The sequence below is a fragment of the Carassius carassius genome, chromosome 18 (genome assembly GCF_963082965.1).
Source record: "Carassius carassius chromosome 18, fCarCar2.1, whole genome shotgun sequence".
Lineage (NCBI taxonomy): Eukaryota > Metazoa > Chordata > Actinopteri > Cypriniformes > Cyprinidae > Carassius > Carassius carassius.
Genome location: NC_081772.1, coordinates 3,505,270 through 3,515,000, shown reverse-complemented (window position 1 = coordinate 3,515,000; position 9,731 = coordinate 3,505,270). Strand labels below are relative to the sequence as shown.

Below are 9,731 nucleotides of genomic sequence, written 5' to 3'. Positions count from 1 at the left end.
CAATTTTGATTTCTGCTACAGGTTTCAAAATAGTTGGGACGGGGCATGTTTACCATGGTGTAGCATCTCCTTTTCTTTTCAAAACAGTTTGAAGATGTCTGGGCATTGAGGCTATGAGTTGCTGGAGTTTTGCTGTTGGAATTTGGTCCCATTCTTGCCTTATATAGATTTCCAGCTGCTGAAGAGTTCGTGGTCGTCTTTGACATATTTTTCGTTTAATGATGCGCCAAATGTTCTCTATAGGTGAAAGATCTGGACTGCAGGCAGGCCAGGTTAGCACCCGGACTCTTCTACGACGAAGCCATGCTGTTGTTATAGCTGCAGTATGTGGTTTTGCATTGTCCTGCTGAAATAAACAAGGCCTTCCCTGAAATAGACGTTGTTTGGAGGGAAGCATATGTTGCTCTAAAACCTTTATATACCTTTCAGCATTCACAGAGCCTTCCAAAACATGCAAGCTGCCCATACCGTATGCACTTATGCACCCCCATACCATCAGAGATGCTGGCTTTTGAACTGAACGCTGATAACATGCTGGAAGGTCTCCCTCCTCTTTAGCCCGGAGGACACGGCGTCCGTGATTTCCAACAAGAATGTCAAATTTGGACTCGTCTGACCATAAAACACTATTCCACTTTGAAATAGTCCATTTTAAATGAGCCTTGGCCCACAGGACACGACGGCGCTTCTGGACCATGTTCACATATGGCTTCCTTTTTGCATGATAGAGCTTTAGTTGGCATCTGCTGATGGCACGGCGGATTGTGTTTACCAACAGTGGTTTCTGAAAGTATTCCTGGGCCCATTTAGTAATGTCATTGACACAATCATGCCGATGAGTGATGCAGTGTCGTCTGAGAGCCCGAAGACCACGGGCATCCAATAAAGGTCTCCGGCCTTGTCCCTTACGCACAGAGATTTCTCCAGTTTCTCTGAATCTTTTGATGATGTTATGCACTGTAGATGATGAGATTTGCAAAGTCTTTGCAATTTGACGTTGAGGAACATTGTTTTTAAAGTTTTCCACAATTTTTTTTACGCAGTCTTTCACAGATTGGAGAGCCTCTGCCCATCTTTACTTCTGAGAGACTCTGCTTCTCTAAGACAAAGCTTTTATAGCTAATCATGTTACAGACCTGATATCAATTAACTTAATTAATCACTAGATGTTCTCCCAGCTGAATCTTTTCAAAACTGCTTGCTTTTTTAGCCATTTGTTGCCCCCGTGCCAACTTTTTTGAGACCTGTAGCAGGCATTAAATTTTAAATGAGCTAATTAAGTGGATAAAAGTGTAAAATTTCTCAGTTTAAACATTTGCTACGTTATCTATGTTCTATTGTGAATAAAATATTGGCTCATGTGATTTGAAATTCCTTTAGTTTTCATTTTATTAAAATTTAAAAAACGTCCCAACTTTTCCGGAATTCGGGTTGTATAAAATATAGAAATATATTACAAAACTCTTTACTCACTCACATCTTGAGGTTTGAGTAATATTTTGACTCATTTTATATTGTATACAATATACTGTTACAGTAGTGAAGGAAAAAAAGATCAGAGAGAGAGAGAAACAGAGAGATGGTTTAAAATAGACATGGGCCTCTGGGGAAGCACCAGCAGGACGCTCAGTCATCACACACACACACACACACACACACACATACACTCAGCAGCAAAGATGAGCTCGTCTAACAGAGACCTTTCCATCCAGGCCCCTTACATTCCCATCACCATGGCAACAGAGCTCAGGACCAGTCTGGCTCATTATCTATTCACACTGCTGAGGAGTTCATTGGCCAGGAGCTCCGAACACAAGCTCCGCCCACCTACACAATGAAGCTGACACATCAATATTTACACAAAGCATGCTGGGTGAACAGTCAGCACATACAGGCTACGTTTGGAAATGAACACTAGCATACATTACATAACGATATATTGTGAAACAATTACATTGAATGTTTAAGTGGCGTTCAGGTATAATGGTTACAAAATGGCTTTTTTGCATTTTATATTTTATCATCTGGGGATTCCATGTGTACAAAAGTACAGTATAAATCAGTCTCATTTCTGTATTATGTAATTTTGCAGTATTTACTAATATTTTGAATAATTTTTAGTTTTATATTTTCAGTTTTCATTTTAATATCAGTTTTAAAACACATTTTAGTAGTTGTGTTATATGCTTGACATTGTTATTTATTTAATACTTATATTTAGCTTTAATTAATTTTATTTAAGCTTTTTAGTTTTAGTACTTAATTTTAGTTTTTTTAATTTAGAGATTGTATGTATACAAATATAAAATATGAATCTGTTATTATTTCAGTGTTGTTTACATAATGTTATAGCATTTAATAATATTTAGAGTTTATATTTTTACATTTCCAGTTTTCATTTTAAAATGAGTTTTAATGTAAGTTTCAGTAATTTTATGTTCTTTTGTCATTTTTTATTAGTTTTTTTTTTACTTTTTCCATCCAGTATTTATATATATATATTTTTATTTCAGGTTAATTGTATATAGTTTTGGTTTGTTGTTAACAATGACTACACTGGTATACAGTACATTCAACACACTGTGAAAACAGTATGATTATACTAGTAGCATAAAGTATAACAGTACGCTACTCCAAATATATAGTCACACACACAAACAAATCCAAAAGACACTATATAATTATGTTTCTTCCTGTCTGTCTGTCTCGCCCCCACATCCTTTCTTTAAATGACAGTATAATTAAACTAGAAAACAGTTGTGTAAACAGATATTAAAGGCTAAAAGTGTGTGTGAAGTGGTTTAGTTTGTTCCACAGGTAAAACAGGCACATGAGCACTGGGACTTCACAACTAAACACTCAGTTCACTCTAGTTGCAGCACAATGAATCTGAGTCATGTGCTGAGTTTAGAACAACACCATACTACTCCTACTACGTGTGCAGATCATATAGTATGCAATTATTCTGTATGCTGTATGTTTATGTTGTTACTGTAAATTTTTGTAGATATTCACTGAAAACAAAAACGTGTGTGTGTGTGTGTGTATATATATGTATATATGACAAATCTATTTAAATATATTGAAATTTATAGTGAGTAGCAAGCCAGTATGTGACTGTGAACAGTATGTGAATGTGTTTATAATCAGACATTCAGTGATGTGCTTCCTGTGTTGCTGTTATTGTTTGAGATCAAGTGATGTGATTGGCTCACAGCACAGGGAACAGGATGAGGTTGTGATGAATCATCACCTGTCAGGAAATGACCCACCAATAATCAGGGTTATTTATAAATCTGAAGCCCCTCTCTCATCCTGCATCAGGCCAGAACTACCGCAAACACCTCCTATATGAGAATGAAGAGTTATATACTATATATTTCCAGCAGCCTGCTTTGCTATCACATGCACTCAGAATATTGCACAAGCACATGTGAAAATATGATGTCATGCATTAGGTCATCACAAGATGCATCAGATCACATGACTTGAATTTCAGAAAAAAACGGTGTTATTTTAGTATTGTTGATGTTAAAGGGTTAGTTCACCCCAAAATGAAAATTAGCCCATAAATAACTCACCTTGAAGTCATCCTAGGTGTATATGACTTCCCTCTTTTAAACGAATCCAGTCTGGGTTATTTTAAAAATTGTCTTTGATCTTTCAAGCTGTTTGATGGCACTCAGAAGGTGTTGCACTGCATCGTTAGATTAGAGTGATTATTATGTTTTGAATATGTATATTTTTCTTACAAAAACACACTTATTTGTTTCAGGAGGCCTTTATTCACCCCCAGAGCTGTGCGAGACACTTATTTTTAATAGATGCACTTTTTATTAAACTTCTCATGGGCCGATGCAGTGCAACACCCGCTGAGTGACATCAAAAAGCTTGAAAGATCAAAGACAGTTTTTTAAATAACTCCAACTGGATTCGTCTGAAAGAAGAAAGTCATATACACCAAGGATTAGTAATTTATGGCTTAATTTTCATTTTTGGGTGAACTAACCCTTTAATGTTAGTTTTCAGTTCATTTAAAGTTTTCAGAATTTTGATTTGTACTTTTTTGTAATTTTTACTATTTGTTTTATGTAAAATATTTCTAAATGCTTTTATTAAGTTTTGTTTTTAGTTTTATTAAGCTTTATCTATAATTTTATATTTTCTGTAGTTATTGTTATTAGTTTTTAATGTAAAATTAAGTTTTAGTTGAATTAGTTTTAGTTAACTAAATAAACAAACTAAATAAAAATAAGAAATATTGCCTGGGAAACTAGCTGATATTAAATGTTTTATTAATTTAAATAAATTAAATAAAGTTAATTTTTATATATTTTTACATTTTATTTTATTTAGATTAATGTTTATTATAAAAATAATTAATATTTTTTTTATATATATTGTTACAGTTTATAAAAAAAACAGTATAGCTATTAAGGTTAAAAAATAGTGTAGATGTTATAAAAAATATTTTTTTTATGGTTTTAGTTTTAGTTCATGATAATAACCTCGACACACAAACACTGTTGATGGGAATCAGACCATTACTATTATTATTATGTTAACTCTAATCAATGCTTTTACACCAGATATTGTATGGAAACTCTGCCTGGCTACTGTCTTTTGATTGGCTTAATGATGACCGAGAAACAATGAGAGCACGTGATTGGCTGACCGCAGCAGGATGTTGTCTGTGATCGAGTCTGTTAGCTCTGATACACACAGCTGAAGGTCTGTACCCTGTTATAATATACACTTCTCTGTAACCCGACAGCATCAACGGGATGAAAAAAGCAATCCTGTGTTCTAAATAAAGCATAAATAAAAGGATTACGCATAGTATTGTCATCTTCAGAAGATCAACAAGCGCTTGTGTTGAAACGTGCAGTGGAGGAACGCACTCATGATTTCGTCGTCATGGTTACGCTGTGATGTGACAGCAGAGATCAAACACATGGAAACTCACATGGACTCTGATCTCTGATCTGCTCTGACACAAAGAGCGACCTCTTTTTGATTTGCTGTTGTTTGATCTATCTATTTTTTATCTATCTATCCATCCATCCATCTATCTATCTATCTATCTATCTATCTATCTATCTATCTATCTATCTATCTATCTATCTATCTATCTATCTATATCGGAGTGTGATATCTATTAATTACATAATTCCATACAACAATATTTAAGGATTTTTTTTGTAATATATCATTTAAACTTACACGCACAATATACTAACCTTAAACTTGGCTGTGAGGAGTTCTGTGGCCTCCTGCTCCTTCTTCAGATGCCTCATCATCCTCTCTTTCTCCTCCAGGAGTCTCTGTTTCTCCTCTGCCACCAGAGAATGATCATCTCTTATGGCCTCCTTCTCTCTCTCCAGCTTCTCCTGCTGCTCCTTCATGTACTCCTGCGCCTCCTTCTCCATGCTTTCTTCATCATCATCTTCAACATCCTCCTCCTCTACCTCTTCCTCTCCTCCTTCTCCGGTCTTCTTCAGTCTCCTGGTCCTACTCTTCCTCTTGGTGAGCATGCCACGTTTATCCAGCTGCGATTTCAGCCGGGCGATCTCCTCCTGGAACTCCCTCAGGAGGGCGTCTTTGGGGTCTTCGTTGACACGAGGCTTGTTCTTGATGTTCTTGGCACGGTTGGCGTAGCGCAGGGTGGTCAGGGTCTCCTCATAATTGTAGGAGGCCGGTCCCAAAGTAGCCACCATGATGGTCTTGGCGTTCCCGCCCAATGAGTCCTGCAGCAACCGTGTGAGTTTTGAGTCACGGTATGGAATGTGAGAACTTCGTCCATCCACCAACGCAGAGATTACATTTCCCAGAGCGGAGAGAGACAGGTTGATCTTGGTGGCCTCCTTCAGACGTTCTCCTTGGACGCCAGTCTTGGTCTGTCTCTCGCTGCCCGCCAGGTCAACCAGGTTGAGTTTGCCAACGCGGATGTGGTTCTGTCCATCTGGCCCAAGCTGGCTGCACTCCACCGTGATGATGAAGATGGCGTGTGACCTCGAGCTATGCTCGTTCATGTTGGTGAAGCCCACCGATCTAGTCTGGTTCCCCACGTTCATCACGTGCTCGATCTCCTTCACGTTCTTGGTGACGAAGGAGGACAGATCTTTGATGTAGACCCCTGAGTCGGCGCTCTCCTTCAGCTCCAGCTTCTTGCTGTGGTCTTTGGTGAGCAGGTCGCGGATCTCCTCCTGGTAGATCTCCAAATAAGAGGCCCGGACCAGGTACTGCTGGTTCTGAGAGCGCGAGATGTGCGTGAAGATGTGCTCGAACGAGTTCGGGATGATGCCGCGGCGCTCGGCGTCCAGCCACTGGCCTTGCATGGTGTACGTCTTCCCGGTTCCCGTCTGTCCGTACGCGAAGATGGTGCCGTTGAAGCCGCACAGAACCGAGTCGATGAGCGGTCGCACCGTCTCGTCGTACAGGTCACTCTGTTTGGAACAAGCGTCGTAAACCGCATCGAACGTGAAGGTCTTGAGCAGCTCTCCCGGACCCGCCTTGGGGTTCCGCAGGGCCACCTGGCCCAGTTTCACATCCATCTGCACGCTATTCTCATACCCCATCGATTCCTCTTTACGGTTGAGCGGGCGACACCGAACCACCACCTTCACCGCCTCGCCGATTTTGGCCTTCATGGACATGTTGAATCCGTCTATACGAGATGAATGGATCACGAATGAGCGTAGTATTCCCGTTAAAGCAGATGGATGTTGGACGATGTCAGCATCAGCATCAGCCGGTCACCGAGCGCATGATGTCAGTCCCGCTGCAAATCTCTGCGGTCTCCACAAATGAATAAATGATAAAGGCGGCTCCGTCATAAACACGGATGGATGAAATCAAAAACTCAGAATATCTCACCGATTTCCACCGAAACACAAGAAGATCCGAGATACAAGCGCGTCTGGCAGAGAATCACACACACGCTTCACTGCAGCCCTGCCCAAACACACACACACACACACACACACACACACATCAGGGTTGCCAGATCTGGTAAGAGAAACAAGCAATCTGAAATTCGAATGGGATTTTTAAGCAATTAAGGCTCTGATATATCAAATAAATTTCATATCTCAGTGACTTAAAATAAAAAAAGATTATATTTTCTAATAGAAATATTGTTTTTGTGAAAAGTGGGGACATCCCATAGGTGTAATGGTTTTTATACTGTACTGTGTGGTAGGCTAATTAAAATTAGATTTATTTTTGTGCTTTGGGTTGGTTAATTGTATATCATTGGCACCATCTAGTGGATTTGTAATATATACAATTTCTGCCTCTAGATTTAAATGATCCTATCTTTTTCAAATTAATTTGTGCTATTGTAAATTATTAATCTCATCCCTGGCTATATATAATTCCTTTTCAGGACCCATACAGAGGATGCTTAGACAACCAGTGCGCATGACACTAGGATATGACCAGACTAACTCTTGGGTTTCAAAAGAGGGAAGGAGGTCTATCAGAGGGAAGCCAAAGCACTTAGTGAAACATCATGGATGAAATCAATCCACCCTGAAATTAACAATTAGCTGATAGTGAGGTCTGTAATGCAGCTGTTGGCTACAGATGCTTCCTTTCAAGATGATACACTTAGCAGTAAGAGTAAAAAAAAATAAAAAAAATAAATAGCCTTGAAACGTTAAGCAATAACACTCTAGGCCTATATGTATTCAATCAATATAAATGTAATGCTGTGTAACTGCAGTGTTTATAAAACACCCTTTTTTACACAACAATTTTGAAAAATATGCATTGTGAAAAGTGCTTATACAAAAATATTTAATAGAAAAATTATCTGCAAATATTATATAGCTATTATAAATATATTACATAAAAAATAACAGCTAGGCTACAGATAATAGGTAGAAGTGCAATAAATAGTAAAACTATTTTGCGCTACAAATCGGTGTGTTTATGATTACAATAATACTTCTAAATTATATGATAACAAATAGCAGTTTGCAATATCAAGCAGTATAATGGACTATTTTGGACAGGAGGCAAATGACACCGGAAGTCTCGCACATTCAAGTTAAACATGGCCGCACCATTAGGTGGATAATATTAATATTATAAAATGATCTGCATGATTAAATGTACTGTAAATGGCCATTTAATAAAATTAATTAATTTAGTCAAAGATATGTTAAATGGTTGATTTTGTTTAATTTTAAACTTTTTAAACCATTTGCATGCTGTGACTCAATCTCTGAATGACATCCGGTGGATTTAACAGAACCAGATGTTTAACTCCACTGTGAGTCACTTAGCAGCAGATTCACTTACAGCCCTCAGCTACGCCTCTGCTGACTGTGTTTGTGTGTGTGTGTGTGTGTGTGTGTGTTAACTAATTTGTCTGATGGCTTAAAACCCAGTCAAAAGATATGTAGAACCCTGAGACTGAGAAACTGAAAGAACTACATCTTTTTTTCTCCCACATGTGAAAATAATTATTTACACAATTAAGTAGAAACAGAAACACAAATAAATTCCTCTAATATTCCAGATTCATGTGGTGTCGAGCGGCAAGATTTGGAAACAGGGAAATGGTGCTCTAGGAGTGACTCACTGACAGACAGAAGTAAACGAATAAAACCTCCAGCAGCTCTGATGCTTGTCTGAGTCACTGCAGGTTTCTGCAAGTTTACAGCTGTATTGGGGAAAATGTTGTCTAGTGACTTTACAAACAATAGCCAAATTATTCAAACCTCACAGGACTTGAGATCAGGATTCATTCCAACAAGAAAATGAGATGCTTCTTACAGTTTGTGGTCTGTCACTAGTTTGGAAATGGTGTAAAGGGGTCATTTTGATTTATTCTCTTCACTGGGATACAGCTGGTAATATTATAGTATTCTTTGCACACTTTATTCACATTGAAAGTTCTATATAAGAACCATTACCATCCATCGAATCTTTCCAGTATACAAAAGGTTCTTTAAAGTGGAAGTTTTTCTCAGATTATTAAAACATTCTTCACACTAAGAAAATGTTCTTTCTCGTATAGTGCATGCTGCAAAATGTTGCAACTCAATTGAAACATTTCATTCTTGCTTCAAAAACGTTTTTTAATTTAAACGTTTTTTTTTTTTCAATGTTAGCCGTACTGATAAAAATGTTTAATGTGTTTTTTTTATACCATGGCCGTCAATCAATGGAAATGCTTTTTTTATACAAATTTAAAATGACTTTTTTTTATCAGCTTTTGTGTTTCACAACTTTACTGGTGTAAAAAACATATTATATGTAACTAATTATTATATAGCTTATTATACTTACTGAGCCAAAGCAATTGAGCAGAAAAGTTCTTTAGAGAACCCAAAATGTTCTTCTGTTGCTTTTTTACTGTACACTCCTAGAAGAAAAGGTTCTTTATATAACCTTAAAAGGTTTGTAACCAAAAAGGTTTTATATGGAACCTTTTAGGGGTTCATTCATGATTATTTCTTTTGTCCTTTCCGGATTAAATATTTCATATAATTGACAAAACATCAAGACTACAAGATCAAATCTACAAATTCATATTAATATCACTCATAAAGAATCTGAATACATAGATTAAAATTCAGATCAACATTTCAGAACATCAAGTACTTCAAATCTACAAATTTACATTAATATCACTCATAAAGAATTGTAATTACAGATTCAAATTCAGATCAGCATTTCAGAATAACATCAAATGCCTCATATTTACAAATTTACATTAG

General features: G+C 37.3%; 1 protein-coding gene across 1 annotated transcript in view; it reads right to left on the bottom strand.

The window, feature by feature from the left end:
* The window catches only part of LOC132092126 (kinesin-like protein KIF3C), a 19,930-nt gene extending 12,954 nt beyond the window's left edge, over positions 1-6,976 (bottom strand). Inside the window, exon 1 of the mRNA XM_059498213.1 lies at positions 5,241-6,976. Within this exon, the coding sequence (XP_059354196.1) occupies positions 5,241-6,656 (1,416 nt within the window). The 5' untranslated portion in view covers positions 6,657-6,976. The remainder of the gene's footprint in view (positions 1-5,240) is intronic.
* Positions 6,977-9,731: the final 2,755 nt, after the last annotated feature.